The sequence below is a fragment of the Tauraco erythrolophus genome, chromosome 18 (genome assembly GCF_009769465.1).
Source record: "Tauraco erythrolophus isolate bTauEry1 chromosome 18, bTauEry1.pri, whole genome shotgun sequence".
NCBI lineage: Eukaryota > Metazoa > Chordata > Aves > Musophagiformes > Musophagidae > Tauraco > Tauraco erythrolophus.
This window is the reverse complement of record NC_141482.1, coordinates 6,988,839-7,011,730: the sequence shown is the minus strand read 5'-3', so window position 1 is coordinate 7,011,730 and position 22,892 is coordinate 6,988,839. Positions and strand designations below refer to the sequence as shown.

The following is a 22,892-nucleotide window of genomic DNA, read 5'->3' as shown; positions in this document are numbered from 1 at the left end:
ACAGCCATTCAGGGAAATGTTCACTGCTATACTCAAAACAGATGCTTGGGCTCATTGACAAGATGCCTGGGACCAGGACAGCTGGAGAGGAAGCCCGGGACCGAGCAAAGCACTGTGAGAGCCTGCAGCACACCCAGAACCAGGTCTCGGACAGATCTCAATCCAGGGCGAAGTCCAGCCGTGTTACTGCAGCGGGCACACAAAGCTGGGAGAAGACCACCGAGAGAAACTCTGCTTGCTGCAGCACAGCAAAGAAGAGAGACCGCAGATTCAGAAGTCAGAGGGCTCAGGACAACCTCGAAACGATGAACGCTTCTCAGCACAAATTACAGCGAGCGGGCAGGAGGCTGTTGCAGGGACACCAGGGCTGGGCCACAGGCACGGGCCCTCGGGAGAAGAGCAGTGGAGCTGCTGCTGGAATGCAGCTGCTGCTGCTTTGTAGCATTGAGGCTGATCTTGAGAGGAGCATTAAAAACCCACTTAAAAACACAGGCCAAGGTCAAGACTCCAGCAGTTTGGATAATAGCCTCAGTTAATACGTTTACTAGCACTATATGAAACTCAATATTAGGTTAGACAGTTAATGTTCCTCGTTGTTATATTTGACTGGGAAGGGAAGACGTAGGGAATTAATTCTTTAATAGATTATGCCATTAGCTAGTGGGACTGGCTGCTACATTGCACCAAGGCTGACCTTTAGCAGTGCTACTTTATTAGACATTAGAAGCAGCAGCTCTAAATCAGATTTCTTGGCTTTGACCAATTCCTGGACATATATTTGAGTATTGCCAATAACCCTGGAATGGAAACAATTTCTGTCTTGAAAAATCATAAGCTACCTCCAAGAAAGCCATTGCTTCTCCCTTGAGAGGAGAAAGGGAAAATAAAACTACAGAAATTTAGTATGAATGCAAATTAAAACCAGCAGGAACCATTTAGCTGCACCGGCTAAATTTAGGATGCTCAAATCCAGCTCGGTGAGCTCTGTCTGTCAAGTGCTCAGAGAGAAGCTGGGATGCCGAGGTGAGGGGGCTGCGTACAGTGTGATTCTGAGATCGGTGGGACAGACCTTCCCCATTCACTCGCTTGTTTTTCCTGCAGCTGAAGGAGGGAAGAAAAGAGCTCCAGGGAACACTGTGACTTCTTTCCAGTCTTTAAACACAGCCCTGGTGCTCCCACGAGCCCTCCCCTGCCACTCTGCCACATGCTGCACACTCAGCACTTTTCCCGCCTGACCTCTGCAAGAACGGAGCCATTTCTCACCTGCCCTTGATTCAGCAACCAGCTCTCCAGCTGAACCACCAAAGGGGTGGTTCCCAAAGGGATCTGCTGCAGGTGACAGCGGTGGCTGCACCTCAGGTGACACCAGCAGATGGGTTTCATGCACACTGGAGCAACCCTGGAAAACCCTTCCTCTCCTGTCACCAAACATGCCTCTGCCTTAAGGGGAGAAATCACTACAACCTGGTTATCACCAATACATCTGTCTTTCTTATTTTTATTGCAATCTAAAAAGAAGTGCTAAAAATAGCTGGAGGAATAAAGCGGGAGCATTTTGCAGCTGACTTGCAAACAGCAACTGCCATACCCCGCAGCGCCGAGGGACCGGTGCTGCGGCGGGACCATCTCGTGCTGACAAACAGCTGCACAGAGGGGAGATGAACAGGTGACACTTGTCAGCCTTTTGTCTAAAGGGCACAAATCCTCCACTGAGCAAGGCTCCTTTCCTTTGAACAGGAAAGAGAAATTAATTATCTCTTCTCTGGCCCTCTGCTTTCACTAATCATGATTCATGGGCTCTGCTTTGCCACCGCTGAGTGAGAACGATTTTCATGAAGGTAAAGCCTGTGGGTTTTGCTGTGGAATCAGTTTTAAGTCGAACGTGTCTCTGTTACTGACCTGAAGGCACAGAGAGAGTACAGGGAGCCCAGTGACACCTCCGGGGCATCAAGGACGAATGAAGGACATTTTGCTGCAGGACCTGCAGAACGCAGCCCTTGGCTGCGGGTGAGGAAGCAGAGCAGGGGCAGCAGCAGGACGACCCTCCGGAGGCTGCTGATCGCGGGGTCTCCGAGCCCACCCACGCACAGCAGCACCGGCAGGAACCTGCACCAGCATTAGTTTCGTTCGCACCGGTACCAGCTCCACCCCAAGGCTCGGCACCGCCTGCAAACCCCATTCCGACGCAGGGATAAAGCCGCCGTTTCCAAGCCCGAGGTGCCCCCGGCACCGCAGCCAGCTCCCGGGATGGCGGAGCGGGCACCGCTCTCGCTGCAGCCGCCCGGCCACCCGCCAGAGGGAGACAAGACCCCGCAGACACCGGCGGGCGCGGCTGCAGCCGCCGGGCAGAGCCCCCAGCCCAGCCCCGGCAAGGGGTTGGCCCCAAGCGTGGGGCTCCCCTGCCCGCCGGGCAACAAGCCAGCCCCGCACTGCGCCCAGGTGTCGCTTCATTACGAAGGTGGGCAAGTCTGGGTGGCTGTGCCAAGGCAGCACGCACGCTCCTGAAATCCAGTACACGTTTATGCAGTGGGTATGGGCGTATTTACACACTCAGGGTGTTCTCTTAAACAAGCAGCTAACTTTCTCTCACCTAGCATGTCAACCAGTTCGCAGGCTCAGTCCTTTTCCTCCGCCCCTTTCTTTTGGGTCTGGGCTGTGTTTACCGCAGGTGGTCCATGAGTTGGTGGTCACAATCATCCCCTGCCCGAATTACCTTTCCCTCACTTATCACTGTTTCCCCCTTACTTAATATTTGTATTTGTGGTATTCTTCCAATCTCATTAACTTTTTCTCATAACAAGACGTTTTCCCTATCCGTCTCTGAAGTCCTTGCTTTGGCTCCTTTCTCATGATTAACAGGCAGATGTTTTGGACTTAGAAGAACACGTCCTCCTCGACATATTTTTCTAAGGCTCCTTTGTTATCTCTCATTATCTATAAAGAAACAATGTCTAGTACATTTTTGCATCAATACTTATTTTCCGGGATGTTCTGTTCTTGCGGACAACTTGTCACTTCAAAGATCATCATTCTGTTTTCGGCATTATGTACACATTTGCTTTACCTAAAATAAGCTACTATATACGTACAAGCAGGCTGCTAACCTAAGTCTTAGCAAATTCAAGCAAATCCTCACTTAAACCTTTAACTCTTTCATGGGCAGGCAATCAGGAAGGCCCGTGTGCAATCCCCATGCAGAACATGTACCTAATTACCATTCCTGACTATATGAAAAAGGTGACCGCATAAACCATTTATTTCTTTTGTGACACGTTTATATGCAGAATAAAACTGCGTGTTCGCTCAAATCTTAGGAATCACACGCTCAAACTGGGGCTAAGATTGCCTAGATGTTCTTCTTTTTAAACACAACATTCATAATCCTGATTATTTAGGAAATCCGTGCAGCAGTCTCTGAAGGCTGTGCTCCTGCGCTGCACGCTGCAGGTCAGGGCACATGAAATCTGTCCTCTGTAGAGTAATTTAAGAGTGGCTTAAAGGCTCTTTGCCAGCTGCTTGCTTCTCTGCTCTTTCCAGGTAGCAGTGTTTCTTGACCTACCCACTGCACAGACCTGTGCCCTTCCTCTCCATGTGCAAAGCATCGAGCAGTTGGTTCCTTCATGGCAAGGTCGCTTTTCTTCAGATATACTTGAATGGAGAACTAGCTTTTCAAAGTTTGCTTGTAAACTGATCAGGATTTGAACACCTAGATGGACAACGCTGATTTCAATACGAAATAGTATAAAGAAAATCCAGAGCACCTGTGCTGATCCCTCTCATCCTGCACACGTGGCTCTGCTCAGCCACTTCCACATCCCCACCCGTCATTCACTGCACATTAGCATGCAGAGCATGTAACGGCACAGACACATTTAGGGAAAACGTATCATTAATTTCTTTTCCTGTCCATGTGGAGTTTGTCTGACCTCTTTTCTAAATCTATTTTTAAATTGCTTCTGGGACTCTGTATGCCAGGTATTCCATTATGCTGCTGCAAGCGTCTGCAGAATCAGCTTATCAAAACCTGGCAAAACTCACAGGAAACATGGTAAGAAGGCATCTCCACAGGTCACCCAGTCCACACCCAGGTCCCAAGGCCAAAGCAGCCTTATTCACATCATTTGTGACCACTGCTTGTCTAACTTGTTCTTGAAATACCTCCCCCAGAGGATTTATTTACTTTACTTTTTCCTTCCAAATCTTTTCCCAGTCCTTCCTCTTTGCACATCAGTCCTCAACACCATTCGTCAGTGAATCAGTTCGAAGCACAGACCAGCTATTTCCTTGCTTTTGCCCTCAATGCAGTACTTTTTAATTCCACCTTACAAGACTTCGGGACTGGTCTCAATTATACCAACTTGCAACGACCACATACTGGCTGCTATGTCTGTGCAGAAGAAATGCAGAGCAATGTATTCATAGAATAGTTGGGGTTAGAAGGGACTTTTAAAGGTCATCTAGCCCAACTGCCTGCCTTCAACTATATCAGGTTGCTCAAAGCCTCATCCAAACTGACCTTGAACACTTCCAGGGATAGGGCAGCCGCAGCTTTTCTGGGCAACCTGTTCCAGTGCTTCACCACCCTCAGCGAAGAACTTCTTCCTTAGATCTAATCGAAATCCCCCCTCTTTCAGTTTAAAGCCATTGCCTCTTGTCCTATCACTACATGCCCTTGTAAAAAGTCCCTCTACAGCTTTCCTGTAGCCCCTTTAGGTACTAGAAGGCTGCTAGAAGATCTCCCCAGAGCCTTCTCTTCTCCAGGCTGAACAACCCCAACTCTCTCAGCCGGTCTTCATAGGAGAGGTGCTCCAGCCCTTGGATCATGTTCATGGCCCTCCTCTGGACCTGCTCCAACAGGTCCATGTCCTTCTGGTGTTGAGGGCTTCAGAGCTGAATGCAGTACTGCAGGGGGTGTCTCACGAGGGCAGAATAGAGGGGCAGAATCCCCTCTCTCGACCTGATAGCCACAGTTCTTTTGATGTGGCCCAGGATATGGTTGGCTTTCTGGGCTGTGAGCGTACATTGCCAGTCATGTCCAGCTTTTCATCCACCAGTACCCCCAAGTCCTTCTCCATTCACAGGCTGGGTGTCACACCCTTTTGTCGAGGAGCTCTGTCAAGAGGAGGGTTATTCTGAGAAGATTCTGTGTCCTCTCACTTGGAGCAAATCCCCATTACTGCCTCTCTACTACACTTGCACATCTTGACTTCTGCAGACTTGCGCTGCTCCACTGCTGTGGGTTTAGCCAGGGGGTAGCAGTGAAGCCAGATAGCTTCAATGCAGCCATTGCCTGGCACACCCAGAGAACAGATATTATCAGAAGATAACATTTTGTCTTGAGCTTTTCATGGATTTATTCACATTATTCACACAACCACCTATTTGCCATCAACTCAAGCCTTTAGAAGTGATACACGCTGAAAGAGGTGGCTCCGCTGTGTCTAGTACATACACAGGACGTGCTTGGGCCCAGGGTTCAGAAATTATTGTTCTCTTCTTGTAAATATTTTCTAAAACACTTTTTTCTCTCCTCTTAGCACACCAAGTTGCAATTATTAAGCAAGCTGCCTAAACACGGCCATGCAACTGAACGGTTTGACTTGCACGGCTGAACTAGCAAATTTGCTGTACGTCTACATCTAATGCATAGCTAAGTTCTCCAGCTCTGTCTTTAAAAACCAGGGACAGCAACACATACTTCCTTCACCTAGAAGAAAGGGGGGAGGAAATCTCCTCTGAGACTGATAACATATTTGACAGTTATTTTATCTGAGCACAAAAAAGAGCCATCAGAGCTCCAATTGCAGGGAGCAGGAACATACTGTATAGCAATCACATTCATCCATACTGCATGTTAAGGTCTTTTAAATTGCAGCTTACACTCAGAAGCCAAGTAGGTATCTATCAGCTAAGGAGGAAGGCAGAACTGGTTAATATAACGTCCACTGCCCCTATTTTTAAAAGATTTATGGTGCACATCAGGAATTATTAATACAATGCACATCTGACTCCATTGTCATGGAGTCGGGCACACGGTGCCTCACCCCGTCAAATCTGATGGGAATGCTGCAGGAGCCTTCACTTCAGCTGGAAAGGTTTTCTATGAGCATCTATCCTCGCAGGACCCAAACCCAACCCAAGCCTCCCTGGCCACACACCTCTCCTCGTCCAGGCAATATCCCATCTCTGCCTCTCAACACGCTCCGCTCCTCTCCTGGCTTCTCCACTTTCTGTAACATTTTTAGCACTGTGACATGCTGCATCGTGTGCTGTAACACACTGTATTCCGCTTGTATATCCGATTCCTTCTGCTGTATGAATCCTGCCACCTAAACGGAGCTATAAAAACCAGGCAGTGATTTAAGTACAAAGACCTCCCCCATTCCCTTCCCCGCCTTACCAGGCCAGCTCCGTTTTTATCAATCACAAGTCATCTCAGACGCACTGAATAAAAGACAGCTACCTGCCTTCAGAGAGCAATTTCACCCGTTCCCACGAGGCTGCTGAAGGTGGGACTCGCTGTATTTACTGCTGTAACCACAGCTCTCAAGGTCGCATCCTCTCTGAGCCGTGCTGGTCAAGCTTAACAGCACAAAAGGATGTGCTGTTGCTGAACAGGCTGACTAATTTCTTGGCGTATTATAGAAACAATCTCCATGCCCTTCCTGGTTTCCATCTCAAAAGGCCTTGATTTCTTATAGCCTGAACTGTATTAACAACACATTTCATTGCATTTTTTAAAAGGTCTTGGATAAAAGGAGAGCTCTAAAGATAATTTGCTATAAAAGAGTTTAGAAGTCTCCTGGCTTTGGCTACTGAAAAACAGACATTGAGTGAGTAGCTAACACACAAATCTCCTGAATGGTACGTTGAGGAATCAAGTCTTTTGGTAATTCTCAAATGACAATGGATAATTTTTGGTGAAGGAAAGTGAATTTTCACACGGCTACAAACCAGGCCAGTACTTCTTCCAGCTTCCTTTTAGGTACTGCTCCACAGTGAAGCAGGGAAGGGCAGGTAGCTCTCCTACCCTAAGTCCCAGCATTGGTTCACATCAGCCCTGCATGCACAGATGGGAGAACTGGTACAAGCCGTAGCTTGCAGAAACAGCACAGGACAGAACAAAGCCAAGAGGCGCGAGGTACCCGTGCTGGTGGCACATGTGCCTCCAGCCCTCGTCACAATGGTGGCTTCAGGCTGGGCTCAGGCTGGTGCTGCCCTCACCATGGGAATAGAGATGGTATGGCTAACGAGATGCTTGCTTGGTGGACAGGGAGACTCATCTCACATAATACAAGAACATTCCTCCAAGTCTTTGCTTGTCATCACCTCCTGTGCTTTTCTAAGGTAAAAATCACCTTAGCTCTCCGTAACTTAGCCATAGTCAGCAAGAACAGAAAAGCTGATGAGTACCACTTATTAGGGACTATGGCAGCTGGCAGTCTTTTGTTCCAGGCCCATTTTTGTCTTTCTGCTCTGTTTTCAGAAAGAAAAGTGGTTGGCAGGAATAAGTTACACGTAAGTCCAGAATCTATTGCTTTCTGAATGTTGTACATGGTCTCGTGCAGCTGCAGCAAAACCCAGCCAAAACAAGATGTAGGTTGTGCAAGAGCCAGGATGGAACTGGAGATCTCTGTTGAATCCCATGGGTTTGTTTGAGAGTTATTCCTATATTCGGAATTTTATCCTTGCAGTAATCTTGGTGTCCTGAGACCACTTAGTAGGCATTTGCTAAGTGAGTAACTGTCCTCTCGTGCAGATTTGAACTACATGCATAGAGGAAAACATCCACTGCTGTAGAGATTTGTAACCAGTGCTAAGATTAGTCTGGATGAATTATGAATGGAAACATCTGCGTGTGTGAAAGTACAACCAACCTGTCAGCAGCAGACCTGTCCTCTTATGACAAGAGGAGGACGAAGTTAGAGAGCACATCACTTCCGTAGCCCGTCTGAGGGCAGACTATAGCCATAAAGATTCTCCAAACAAGGGGGAAAAAAAGAAACGGCAGCAGCACTGCTTAAGATCTATGGAAACCTAAAAAAGCAAGACCATGAGGTGAAACATCACCCCACAGTAACAGGTAAGTCCAAGCAAGTGTAAAAAACAGTCCAAGAGCTGGTGTGTTGTGAAGAGCAACTCAGAAGACAGCAAAGGCTTGACAGATGGTGTCCCTGGTCCTCCCTGCAGCACACAACCAAGCCTGGCTACAGCACCTGCATGCATGAGGCTTGGTGCCTGCACAGGGTGGTGAGAGCACCAGTGAGTGAAACCTAGAAGCGTGAATGACTGAAAAGCGTTGTTTGGAATAAATATCGCCTTTCCCTTCTATAAGGTGTCACACTGAGTTTTATTATGTTAATTCCCTACACTGGTGTGCAGCCACTGTGCAGTATAAAAGCTGGGTAATATAGCTGGGGGACTTTTTGTACAGCAAAAATTAAATGGAGCGGTGTGTTGACATTGTCAGCACTTACTGGCACGCACACGAGCTTAAATTCCAGAAGACACATCATTAAGACCAGCTAATCTTCAGTATAGTTCATCTTCAGATAAATTCCTAAAAGGAATATTTTCTTGAAGGAGGGCCTAGCACATCTGAGGAAAAGTATATCCCTACATGATAAGCCTCTCCATTAAAAAAAAACAAACAAACTAGATTTCATGCGCTCTGGTATTCACATGAAAAGCAGCATTGCTCAAAATCATGTTCTACAGAAAATTCTTCAACTGCGATGCTTCGCACCGGCGCTGAGCAGCTGCAGCCAGCTCGCCACAACAAACATGAAAGCAGTCAATCAGCATCACTTTAAAAGCACGTTTGTATGACTGAGAGGAGCAGCAAAGACCTTCTGCAGCAAAGTTTCACCAAATGTTTGATCATCTCAGTGTGCCACTTTGGGAAATTGTTTTTTCAGTCCTTAAATTGAAAAAGATTATAAAAACACATGGAACTTGGGAAAACAAATCTTCTTGGAAAATGAGGTTTTGAATCCATTTTCTTCCCTGTGTGAACATACTGAAGAGATGCTTGGGTAGGAAGAACTAGGGCAATCTCGTCTTGCTGAAAACCGGGTTTTTGGCAGTCACTAGTGAAAATCATCTCTGACCTAGCAGTATCTGCATCAGTCAGAAACTCCATATTAAAAAGAAAATGAACTTGCCACAGCTAACATAGTCATACAAATCTTCATTTTGCCTCCCTGGGAACACAGCTACAGCAAATGAGAGAGGTCAAGAGAAATCTGATTTAGGAGAATACATTTCTGTCTCTCAATGCTATTCCCCAAACAATTCCTTTCTTTGCTGCAGGAAAAGAAAGCAGAGAAACCGCCCTCCCACAACATTTCGAGAGAATAAAGCTCTCTTAGCTCTTTGTACTCTCAGCTCTGTTTGCTTATCACTTGCAGCTCAGACAGACAGTTGCAATTCCCACCTGCTTTCCAGAAGAGATCAATTATCCTACCTAGGAACAAAAGTGTCCAGCAACCACTTAAACACACTTTTCAGAGAGGTAAGAGGAGAAACCGTCCCATCCCTGGCAGAGGGGCTGGCGAGGATGTTCTGGCAGCATTCGAGGTTGGAATACCAAATGTTAGACTTGTTTTAATAAAGACATTTGGATTGCAAGACAGCATTTTTCTTTCTTTGTTGAGCTGATAGCTACACGTCGCCTGCCTTCAGGGTAAAACAGCACTTGTATGGGTGCAATATTTTGTTGGCAAAAATATTCTCTCCCCAGGAAAGCACAATCAAAGCAGCCAGCATACACAATGACAGGACACAGACCTTTCAGAGAATTATATCCCTTCCCAGGAGGGTAAGCTATGTAAATATAAAAAGGAAAGAATTCTACTCTGCACGAAAGCGGATTCCTGCCCTGCATTGCCAAGGGACTGCACTTAATCACTAATCCTCTGCATCTTGTAGCGGAGGCAGAACTCCAAGCCACAGGACTGTGGTGGTGTAGCAGGAATATTTCCCCGGAGACAGCAGCTCACAGAACAGATAAGGTACATCACAGCTTTGGAGTGACAAGATTGCTATCGCAGCCTGTGCCTCATTACTATTTCCAACCTTCAGCACAGATCTATGATGCCTTTCCAGGATTAGCCTACTTCTAAAGCTAGTCTCTCTTAATTTACAGCCTGTTACTTATTTAACACCAGAATCACATTAATTGAGAGCGCTTTTGGACTATCCCAGCATTTTAGCAGTACGGTGTACTTGAAATACCACATAGGACTAGACAGTGCACAGAGCAATGCCAAGCACGGTACTTGGCTTAAACAGAGCACTTTTTAGGTATGCAAACATTTTGGCCTCAAACCTAGAATCATGCAATCTGATAGTATATATTGCCCCCTTTTTTAAAATACTGGGGTTTTTTGTCTCCAAAGATTCCCATGAATGGTCATCTTAATAAAATGATTAAAATCTCCATATAAGGCTTCAAATCATGGAAATATAAAAACGAGAATTGCAGACAAGTCAGCCCCCAAACTTCTGGCCTAAGGATCCCTTGCTTTGCATGCTGGTATAAAGTCTAAGTGCAGCAAAGCGTGTTGTAACTTCTCTTGGGGTCAAAAACCATCTCTAAAATGCGTTCTTTGAGAACACTAACTCCGATAAAACAAAAGAAGGCTTGTTACCAAAAGCATTCTCAGGCTTCTAAATGTGTATTTTGATATCAGAATGGCTATTTTGCTATTTGCATCCTTTTCATCACCTTGGCACTTTTTTCTTCCCCAAACCAAAAGGCTATGTTGAAATGGGGAAGACGGACAGCTATTGTGCAACATTAAGACTACTGGCTTATAATTTATTACCAGTAATGAGCCTCAGCTATTCACCCTCAATTATTCTTCTAAAGGCAAAGTGGTTAAAAGTAATGGGTATCTGCTTCAGCTCTGAATAATGAGGACACTAAAAAAGTATACAAACAGCTCGAGTATGTGCCAGCTATGCAGGCAGAGAGAGAGATCCGCTCTACTCTAATTGAATGGGCAGAATATACAGCAGAGGTAAGTGAGACAAACACATCATCTATCATGCTGGAGGAAAATTAATAGGTATAAGACGAACAGCGCATCCCACAAGTGATTGCCCAGCTTCCTTTCGATGACTTACTTTCCCTCTGATCCATAGCTGTTCATGCTGTCCTCAATGGACTCATGGCTGGCTTGACGGACGGTCCGGCTGGGCATTTCGACAGCCAGTCCAGTTTCTGTGCTCCTTTGGATGGCTCCTTTCAGTCTCCGACCATCCCCATCTAGGAACAAAGGGGGAGAAAAGACAGTCAGCTATTGTTCCCAGAACCTTTTGCAATGACAGAGTCAAGGAGAAGCAGAGAAGGTCTTTCAGAAGATCAGCACGACATTTGGCAGCCAGGCAGTATTTTGCACTCACGCAGCGTTTTGTCGCTCAGCCCTGCTTCATCAGCAGCTCCCAGTCATCTCTGGAACAAACCCAGTGCTCCAGCAAGCCAGGGCCCAGCAGAAACTCAAAACATACATACCACCCTACCTACTCCAACCATTTGTACCAATTAATTATGCATCGAGCGCAGGTGCACGCAGGCACACAAGCTGGCTAGACATGGAGCTACCCAGTTCGGGAAGGCAGCAGCAGTACCCACGGGGAGAGCTGAGGCGTACAGCCTGACCATGCCTCAAAACATCTCCTACATCCCATGTTGCTGCCTCAGATTGTGCAGAGCAGTGACCAGCCGCAGGTCCCAGTGAGCATCAAGGGAGCAGAGGAGAAGAAAAGGCCAGGTAGCACCAGAGGCACCGTGAAAGCAGGAGTCGTCCCAGGGGAACAGTGGGCATGGCCAAAACATTCCCTAGAGGCACCAGGAAAGGCACCAGCAGTGGGAAAACCCCAGAGAGGACTATTCCCCATCATACACACCCTCGGCCACAGTGCAAAGGGAATTAAGTAGGTTCTGGTTCCTCCTGGGTGCAGTCTTCAGAGGCTCAGCTCTTTGAAATTAACAGCTGCTATTTTCATCCTCCATCTCTAGCAGTCTGTTCCTCAGAACAAACCATGTTATGTAATGAATATGTAATGAATACCATTACTATTAATTGCTTTAGCTGGTGTTCGGAAGCTCCAGATTCCATCCCACATACAGCACTCATCCTGAAACACATCTGCTACAATTCTGAACAAAGCAGAATTAACTAAATCCTTTAAAGATGCCCGTCCATTAACCTGGATTCAGGCAACAAACCTCTGACCCACGGTGCTCTCAGAAACCCATCAGCTTTTTGAGTATCACCCCTGGAGAAAAAACGATCCAGTAAGTGACTCCAGAGAACTCAGGATCCCAAGTTATTAAAGAAAACAAGACTTTCCCAACTACTTTGGAAATATGAGGATACCTGTCTAAAATACACGTAATGTCGTTATTTGCGTAGCAAGCTGCTTGACTTAAAATACTTTTCTTTAGATCTTAGTGTGAGCAGGCACTTTAAAAAAAAATAAAGTCAGTAAGATATCAGAAATGCTTCCTATCCTACTTCTCAAATTATACCTACACTGAAACGCAAAAATAAAAAATCTCCTATAAATACAACTATAAAGTCCCTTTCCCTCTGGTATCATGAGGTTTCCAACTGGGTAAACGTGTTGGCCCCAGTGCTCTGTACCAGCTGCTGCCCCCACATATGATACAGCATGTGTAGGCATGTCCCTATGGGCTACGAGCATAGAATATGCATGTTCTGGGTTAACATTAACTACAGTTTGTATTGTTTGTGTGCCTAGAGCAATGCACGAAGCATATTGTATAAATCAGGAAGTTACACAAACAAAACATTTTTAATGTGCTTTCAAAATTCAAACCTTCGGGCAAGAATAACAATATAGCCATCAATAAAAGCAAAGCCTTGTGAAACAGACTTACCTACTTCCCCAACCACTGCAGAACAGTTCCCTTTGACGCACCTTCAACAAACCTTGTCCAGCTTCATGAACCCTCTGATGGGGTTTCTAGGTTCCCTTCAGAGAGCATTCCCACAGCCTTGTGGGCAGACTTGATGGTCCATTTAATTTGTCTCATATTCATCTCCACAAACAACCTTTTGGTCATCTACATCCACCAATACTCATCCCTCCTTCACGTGTACACTCTCAGAACACTCATCCTTCTGCACCTTTTAGGTTAGTCCTTACAAGAGCCTTGGTGGGCAACCAGAACCCTTTGTTCCCCGCTCATCTTTCAGACATGCACAGCGACTCCTGCATCTCACAAACCACCTCCTATTATTCTGGAGAAAAGTTTATCCAGCCTTTTTTCCCTCCAGTTTCTTTTTGCCAGAAGTTTCTTTTTGCCAGAAGTTTCCCTTGAACAGAAGGGGAGTAACCTGCTTTGCCAAAAAGGCAAGCTCCCAAACCACTGTGGACAGAGTCAAGACTGAAACAGGGTACGAGACCAGCATAAGCACCAGAGATGCCATCAGAAATGAGATATAGGTTCCTAAACTACCCACATAAACCCTTTAGTCAAACTTTACCTGTAGTCAGCATGTAACAAAAATACAGGGTTTTAACCCCCTCAGTGGGGAGAGAAGGGCAGATCAGGAGTAGCACACCTGGAAAGGATCAGCACAGAAAGGAAGTAAGTATGGACAAAGCTGCACTGCTCGTCTGTGGACTGAAAATGTTTCACAAGCAATAGTCACCTACTGGCAACCTTCTCTGGCCAGAGTGCAGCATCACCCAGGGCTGTGCCTCCTCCCTCACCTGGAATCTCGTGCTTCAACACCTTTGTAAATCAAGAAGGTAAATGATATGCCTCCATGTGGGTGCTGCCTGGCAAACCCACTTGTCTTAATTTAATCGTTGGCGGTATCTGGAACAAGGAAGAGTAGTATCCACGTTTTCTGCAGCGTCACCAGATTTAGTCCCTGCACCTTCTCCAATTAAGCAGTAAACGACCAAGGTTAAGCAGCCAGTCAAGCCTGCAGTGCAACATGCAGCTGAAGAGCAGGTTCTGCTTCAGAATGACCTTGGGAAGAAGAAAGTTTTTGTTCAAATATCCAGAAGATACAGAGGACCTCACAGATGCCAAGAACCAGAAGGGACCAGCAGACACTTTGCGAAGTTCTCTGTGTTGACAGGCACTTAGATTTTGTTCTGCTCAGCCAAACAATTAATGTCTGGCTACAGAATACCTTCTAAAAAGCTCTCCACTCTGGATTTGAAGATATTGAGATGAAGAATCTGCCATTTGCCTGCGCGGTTTATTTTACTACCTGACATTTAGGGAAGCGACTTAAGTTGGTCTGATTTCAGCTTTCACCCATCGGGTTTTTTCATGCCCTTCTCCACCACGAGTGCTGCTTTGTGTTCTCACTATAAAGACTCTTCTGCTGCGTAATCAAGTCATCTCTCAATCTTTTTTGACGAGTTAAACAGACCAAGCTCTTTATGTTTCTCATGCTTCAGCATTTTTTTCTCCTGCCCTTGAATCTTTTTAATGACCTCCCAAGGTTTTAAATGCCCTTTTGAGAACATGCACAGCAGAACTGGAGTCTGCGTTTTAGTGCAAAAAGACGTACAGAAGCAAAAATTGGCTTGTACTCTCGTTTTCACTGCTTTTGCTTGCATCTCCCAAGACCACAGCAAGCTCCCTGCCTGTCCTGCTGGTACGACCTTGTAGAACATTATATTAAGAAATATGTAAGAAAAATACGTTCTACTTGAAGAGACAGCAAAAAGTACAGACAGCTCTGTACAACTCTCCCACCCTCAATGCTATTGAATACCCTTCTAATGTGCATCTCGTCTGTGAATTTAGTGAGGTTTAAACTCATGCTTGCTCCAAATCAAATGAAAATGCTGAATAGCACCAGGCCTTCAAAAGAGCCTCCTGTCTTTGAGGCTTTTCCTTGACAACTGCTTTTTGAAATGTGAAGTAAGTTTTTAATCTACTTAGCATTATCGCATTTTTTAGGGTCATGTTGTTCTAGGACAAAACCTTTACATACTTATCACGTTTACCCAGATACCTGCTTCTACACTAAAACTTGGAGAAAAAAAAAAAACATCTGACAAGACCCATTTTCCCTAAATCCTTCTTGACTGGTATTAATTACATTCCATCATTTTGTTCTTTATTAATTGGATCTCATTATCATGTTTCCCCTAATTCTGTGAGTGATATCAGACCAACTAACCAAAAGTTCCCTCCAGACAACCCAGTAACGGACAAAGAGGAGGAAGGTGACCGTGCAGGTGCCCTGCATAGCACAGAGCATCCTTTGGAGAATTCTCCTTCTTAAATATATTTTCAGCTGCCAACCGCATCGAGAGGCAGCTCTTCTCAAGGATGATGCCACTTCTGCGGCAGAACCAAGAACTGTATTTGCCTTAAACCTTGGGAGTGGGAAAAATCAGAGCAGCACTGTCCCCTTCTCTCCCCCAAGGAAAGAGTCACCATTTCTCACATTCTCTTCTATAAGTCAGTCTAACACACGACTTTTCAAAGCCCTTCCTTTCCGCAACTGACAAGTCTCTCCATGCTCAGAGGCCATCAAGTCTTGAAAAATCTATGTGAGTTCTGCAATAGCTCATCACAAGGTCATGATTATATAATTACAACTCCTACCAGAATTACTCCATAATAGATGTTTATTGAGTTGACATTTCTGAGGGACAGAGCGTGCCCCTTTCACTGTTACCCTTACACTACCTCCTCTCTTGTCGCTTCCTTTGCCCCCACCCAGGTACTTGGCACGTTCCTTCTCTTTTCCTTTTTGTTTTTATTTTTCTCCTCCATGTTTGCCCAGTTTTCTGGATGCTACCAACACAAAAAGAAATCAGCATGATGTGTGTGCTATGGACCCTCCCATACTTTAGAATTAATTGATATTGATTTAACCCTGAGATTAGGAATTGACTGAATTTCAACTCAATCAGCTTTGCTCCAAAATTAACTAATGGCTTCCAAGCACAGAACGTGTTGGTACCCAAAGCACATGGCCAGGCAGCACCAACACAGGCCACCCAATACACACCAAGGGTCCGGCAAAACAGCCTGGCCAGCTTTTTCCCTTCTCAAACTTCATCTTGGGGTGCAAGGGGGAAAGGAACCAAAATCAGTTGGATGCTTGCTTTCAGGTTGCATTTGTTCCTACTACAAAACTCTGGACAAAATAATATTTTGTATTTTCTAGAAAGACTAGTGCAAGCCTGAGCAAAGAGACTACCTTTCTATCGCTTTTCTTATCCAAGCCAAACGGTGTGCACCGATTTGCATCCATACATGCTGCAGGGTATCGACCTGGGCATACTCCACTCTCCGGCTTCACACCTGGGTTCCTCAGCAAGTGAATTACCTGCTTTGCTCCAAAATGAGGCCCAGGTACAAACCAGCCTTTATGATGCACGGAAAATTGACAGCGGGGACAGAGAAAAACCCCTCTGACAGGGTTGATGTGCCCTTCAGAGCATGTCGCAGAGCATGTAGAAGCAGAGATGAGACAAGATGAGAGGGATGAACATCTGCAGTCAGCACCCAGGGGTACCAGGGGCGCATGGCCGGGTGGGACAGGACCTGACTGCCTGCAAAGATCTGCCCTGACTATGCAGCAGCTTACACCAAATGTGCCTGCTCTATCCTCCACTCAAACATGGTGTCTCAAGCCCTTTCATTTCCCACAGCCACAAACTTCGCTCTTAAAGTCAAAACCAAAGACCTGATTCCTGCTTTCTTCTCCATGAAGATGTGCCCCAGAGAAAAGATGATGCATGTCAGTTTGGGGCTGAAAACAAAGAAGGGAAAACACCAAGCAGCCATCTGGATATTATCACCTGCTGAGATTAGGAAGAAGGTCCCCACGTCCAACAACTGGTCTTTGGCATGTCTGTGGGTAAAAAGTAGCAGTGGGAGTCTCAGTTCCACACCCTGCAAGACTGCTGAAGCACTGACCGTTTTACCTACTTCTTATTTTCACATACTCTTGAGAAAAGGGCCAACACATTAGCTTCTCTGCTTCAAACTTTGTCACTGCATTGTTGCTCCTAATGAGTTTAAAAATAAAAGACTGTTTTATGTTTAGTGAGATGCTGAATCCCTACAGACGTGTGCTAAGATTCGTGTGCCATGAATCAATTCTGAGATGAATAGAAGAATTCCATTGTTCAGCTTCAAAGAGAAAAAAAGGTAAGTCTTCCCATAGCCTTGCATGAATATCCAACACCTGTGACAGCCTGGCACACGCTGCAGAGAGTGGCTGTCGGTGTGGGCATCGCAGGCCCTTTTACAGCAGCATCTGCATTTGGAATAAGCCATGCCACTCTCCTAAGGGGATGCTACTGCTGAGGGTAAAAAAAATAAAAAATTACTGGATTGTCACTTCAGAACACAGTTTAACAAGATGAACTCGATCTCATCATGCCTGGCAAGCTCTGACATCCTGCCACATATTCCCTACATGGACGTACTAATGGAGTGTGAATTATGAGCACCTAAAGGGAGGCAGTTTGTACTGTGCTCCAGAACATGCCAGACTATCATCACAGCCTGAATAATCCACCAGAAATGACAGAAAATGGCTGCGGATAAGCAGGGGCACTAATCAGGCTGTTTGCTTCATTCCCCTTGTCCTGGTTTCAGACACTAATAAAATTACACCCTTTCTTCCCAAATTAAGCAGAAAATCTTCTATAGGATGGAAAAAAAAATAAACTTCAACATGTTAATTCTTAATCTGTGCAGATTAAGTACATCCAAAGGGTTGGGAAAGGACAGTCAACTCTTCTTGTGAGAGCTAGAAAATAGTAAAAATCAGCAACTATTAGTATTGGTGTGACAGCCACGGACCCCAGCGGACGCCGAGCACAGCCAGGACTCCCCTCCTGCGTGGGCAGTGCTCCCCCTGCCCCTCCTCACCTGCACCGACAGGCAGTGGTCCTCTCTCCTCACCATTAAGAGAGGACCAAAAATCATTCATGAGGTTATTTTTATTAGGTATGGACCTGGCAGCACTCTCAGGGGCTGCCTTCCCTTCTTCACCCACTTAGCCTGAGATGCACGATGGAGAACCTCCTCTGGCTCGCAGACGGGCACCTCATGGCACGGCTGTGCACGGCATGGGAGCCCTGCGACTCTTCATAAAGCAACAGCCCTATTTTTAAGGCCTAAGAGGAGCTTAATTTAGGTAGGACAAAGCTAACCTTCTTCCTCCTGCTTGCTGTACATGCGAAAATCAGAAGGCAGATCCGGCGCTCCCCTGCACAGCCTGTCCTTCCCTCCCACCGCCCCAGAGACACAACCCTGGCAGAGGAGCATTTCACCCTCCACACCTCTGCCACCCCACCGGCACGGGCAGGCGAAGCACCAAATCCCACACACCGGTTTTTAGGCTTGCCTACAGTTCTTAATGACCCCGTAAACCCAGCTCAGATCCCCAAGTCCTCAGGTGCTTTAAAGCAGCAATTGCTTTCTCCTCCAAGCTGGTCTGAGCTGCAACTTATTTTAAATCCAGCTGTGTCTGTGTTTAAGCAGGTCTCCATCCCCAGTAAGATATGATCACCTCTAGTAGGTTGGGTGGAGCACTGGTACAGCATCGATTTTCCTTCTTCATGAGATCCATTTTCATATTTTAAACTAGGGAAGTGCAATATATTTTTCTGCTCCTTCTGAGGTTAAAAATAAATGGTTCTCATGATACTTTTTAAAATTTTGACCTTTTTGATCATTCATTTATATAAAAAACCCACAAAATTTTAATTTAAAAATGTCTAAATAAAAATTTCTGCAACTAACATGTAGCCAGGAAAATCACTTTGAGATTTTTTCCCTCCTTGACAAAAGAGAGAAAGCTAACAAACCAAAAAGGTAAACATATATATTCCACTGTCAATGACTTCTAAATAGATTTTTTGACTACCACAAAAATTGTTTAGCTTTTCAAGACAGAAAAGTTACAGCACCATAACACCAACAAAAACGTTCATTTCTTTCAGAGTCATTTCATGGGAACTACTTTGCAGCTAGATCCAACTCTTCAGAATTCTTTCCATGTCTCTATTTTTTTTTGCAGCAGCAGGATCCAAATAGCTTCATCTGTGGCTGCTTCTGCATTTTTATTTTTATAAGAAAATGGAACACGCTGCCCCCTTCTCTTCCCCCAGTCTGCCATGCTTTGCAGGAGAGTCTGATTAAATGAAACATCCACATGCATACAGAAAATTCACTCCTAGCAATGCAACCCCAACACTGCCCAGGTCTCTCGGGATGGACAAGCACGGGACTGCCAGTGCCGCAGCAGTCGTCCCTGGAAGAGCTGCATGTCTGGGACAGACACATCCCAGGCCCTTCTCCATCTTCTGCTTTTTTTGTGCTTGGGCAATGGCTGATGACTTTATAAATATCATAGTAATTTTTTTTAATGCAATAAACTACATATATGTATACATACACATATTCTGAAGGGGGATTCAATCTTTCCACTTCTTGGATTTTGTGGTTTAAACCTCACTAAGAGTTTAACTCCCCCTCTTTGACATTCATCCACTTGGAAGACCCCAGGGGTCTGTTATCTGAGTATATGCCATGCCAAGCCAAGGAAAGCTTAGCTGATGGGCTCAGAGAACAGGTACCTTTGGCACAGCCACAGGCAATTAATAACAACTAGTAATTTTATTTAAGCTATTACATTGTAATAATCATTCCCTAGAAAGCCGGGGAAACGTTACACAGTTCCAGCAACCAGCAGTGCTTTAAGACAGAAGGTTCTCAGTTCAAAACTCTCAAAACTTTGCCAACTATGAAGATCTAAGCATAAGGAAAACACACAAAGCCAAAGGATGGGTGGCCAGTTTGCCTGCCAGGGCCATCCCGGGGCTTGCTTCTTGTTCTTTCTCAAGGAGGACCAGAGGTGAGGCCAATTTGTGTCCCTGTGGCTGGAAGTCCTCCAGCTGACCAACAATAGTTAGGAAGGCCAGGTCAGCATCTCTACTTAATTACAAGTGAGCTGAACCAGAGCACTCTGTCCTAATTCTGCCACCCACCTCACACTATTAATAACTCTGAGGATGTTGCTGGAGTCCAGAATATGACATACGACTGAGCCTGAGCCACAGCAAACCTCTCAATTCAGAAGAGGATCGCAAAAATGAGGTGACTTCACAAAAATAAAGCAGTCACTGTACAAGAAGGATGGCAGGAGATGAAAGAGCTGCCCTGCCTACGCTAAGCAAGCAGCTTTGCAGGAGGCTGCTCTGCCCTTCTGAGCCTGCTGAACCTGCCTGCTCGCCGACTACACCCCCTGGAAGGGCCCATTCTCCTGCTCTCTGCTCAGTAACCCCTGGGAAAAAAGCAGAATAACTTCAGCAGCCTGTCTGCAAGCTGTGTTCTCCTGTTGCAGAAGAGGACTCGGGTCATGAGTCTCCTGAAGCCACCACAACTTCTCAGAGGAGCTGACGCGCTTTTCCATCCAGGGGATTTGTAACGCTCAGCTCCAGTGTTTTGCTTTCACTCAGATGTTACTTTTAAGCTATTACTTGTCAGACCTTTTCTCTGGGGGCACTAGTTTGGGTCCTTCTCTCTACCCAGAGCCATCCTTTCACAGTGTTTGTGGAGTCTGCACATCTGCAACGTCTCTACCAAATTTGGCTGAAACTGGAAAGTACGTGCCACACAGGAACGACGGAGAGAGGGGAGAGTGTGAGGACAGGGCTCTGGCTTCAGTGTTGAAGAAATAATTGCCTCCCTCATTCACAGCTAAGGCAGGTAAAGTTTAGTTTTGCTACAGACAAAATTCAGAGGGAAAGAGCTGACAAGGTCAGATTTATTAACAGCATTTCTTCCCTTTCTTCTGTCCTGTTGACGCTCTTTTAGGAGCGAGCAGCTTTAAGACCACGTGCGCGTGTGAACACAAAGAGCGAGCAATGGCCTTGGCACAGTGAATGAGTCAGGCAACCTTTTGTTCATTCGTTATAAACAATTAAAAACACAGCCACATTTCTCTAACAGGCATGAAGTCACAGAGCCCTGGAGTCATTCATAAACTAGAATCGTGGTGCAGAATCGCGCTTAGAATAGCATTCGATTTGCGTTTAGCTTGGGTTGTAATTACTTCATCATATTTTCCTTAAGGAAATGAATGATCAAATTCACAAGGAGTTGACTTTAATTATACACACTGCTTAATAACTTGTGTCCACTTGGAAGCAATTATTCGATCCACTGTGGGAACAGAGAGAGGGAGATGACAGTATGGTTTCCAGAGAAGTCAAACAATTTCAGGCATTCAGCTTGTAATTCCAGGCAATTTCACCAGACGATACAACTACCTGTGTCAAGCTTCACCAGAGGTGGTTACATGCAATACCTGTAGCAAATGCTAAGGGAAGCAAAAGAGCCAGCACATTTTTCCCCTTTATTTCTACACATTGCTTCGACTCACGCAGACACATCCTTTGACACGTGCACGCTGTGCAGTGCCCATTGTGCCCAGCAACTACAGCATCCCACCACAGGTGCACTAGAAGGAACCATTTTCTCCCTGAGTGGTGCAAAGAACAGCAGGAAGACCTCTGCTTGCAGCACACCTGCGACGCTGAAGCGGCAAGCACGGACGGCAGCTGCATTTCCCAAAAGCCTGGGGAAAGAGCCCAGCACTTTCTGGCAGGCAGAGCAGCAGCCCAACTTGCTCAGCGGCTCTTCCAATGCATGAAGAACAGCTCTGCTCTTGCAAATGGATCCGCTGCACTCGTACCAGTTCTCTCACACGGAGCCTGGATCACTTTAATATAGCCAAGTGCCTGGTTCTGCTTGGGTGGAGTGAAAGGAGAGCACCCTGCCCATTATGACCGTGATCATTTGGCTGCAGGCATCTCCAGACAGCTGGAAGAGAGTAAAGCTTTGGTGGCCAGAAGCAGGACAGGAGCAGCAGCACCTTACGATGTACAGTGATTCATGGTGACTAAGAAATCAAAATGGTCAAAACACTGGGTTTCATCTCATAGCGAACAGCTCTGCCGATCATACATCATAAACATCTTCAACTGGTGACAAGCCAAGCCGTTAAACATGGAAAACACCAACCAATACCAAAAACAGAGATGCTGAAACTTAACGAGCAGCCTAAGAAAAAAAACCCCTAAACATTCAAGCAAAATTTTCACAGCCCAAACCCTGAAGAGATGCATGCAGACTCTCATCCGAGTGATAAACTCTCCCACAGACGAACATGGCAGACACAGAACTGCCCCTACATCTGCTTTCTGCACGCACAAAAGCAGCGCTCAGATACAAACACCCCCCAAATTATTCTAAGCCCATTGCAAAATTCAGTTCAGTGTTTGTCTAAGCAGAGATTTGAGACTCCAACAGAGGAAAAAAAGCCCTTCAGCCAGAGCTGGAAAATAGACATTAACATCTTCATCTCTGCTGAAAGATGCTGGATTTCTCTCTCTACTATGAGAGCAGAAAAGACAACAGATGGAGTTGTTCAGCCTGGAGAAGAGAAGGCTCTGGGGGACATTTAGCAGCCTTCCAGCACCTAAAGGGCCTACAAGAAAGCTGGAGAGGAACTTTTTGCAAGGGCATTTAGTGACAGAACAAGGGGCAATGGCTTTAAACTGAAAGAGGGGAGATTTCAATTAGATCTAAGGAAGAAATTCTTCACTCTCAGGTGGTGAAGCACTGGAACAGGTTGCCCAGAGAAGCTGTGGCTGCCCCATCCCTGGAAGTGTTCAAGGCCAGGTTGGATGAGGCGTTGAGCAACCTGATATAGTTGAAGGAGTCCCTGCCCATGGCAGGGGGGTTGGAACTAGGTGATCTTTAAAGTCCCTTCCAGTCCAAACCATTCTATGATTCTATAAGAAGAAATAAAAGCATGGACTTGTGATACAGCCAGTTCAGTCCTGCAGGC

The 22,892-nt window shown here is 45.8% G+C and overlaps 1 protein-coding gene across 1 annotated transcript in view; it reads right to left on the bottom strand.

The window, feature by feature from the left end:
• The window catches only part of RIMS4 (regulating synaptic membrane exocytosis 4), a 52,130-nt gene that overhangs the window by 6,093 nt on the left and 23,145 nt on the right, over positions 1–22,892 (bottom strand). Inside the window, exon 2 of the mRNA XM_086622945.1 lies at positions 11,131–11,272. Within this exon, the coding sequence (XP_086479071.1) occupies positions 11,131–11,272 (142 nt within the window). The remainder of the gene's footprint in view (positions 1–11,130; positions 11,273–22,892) is intronic.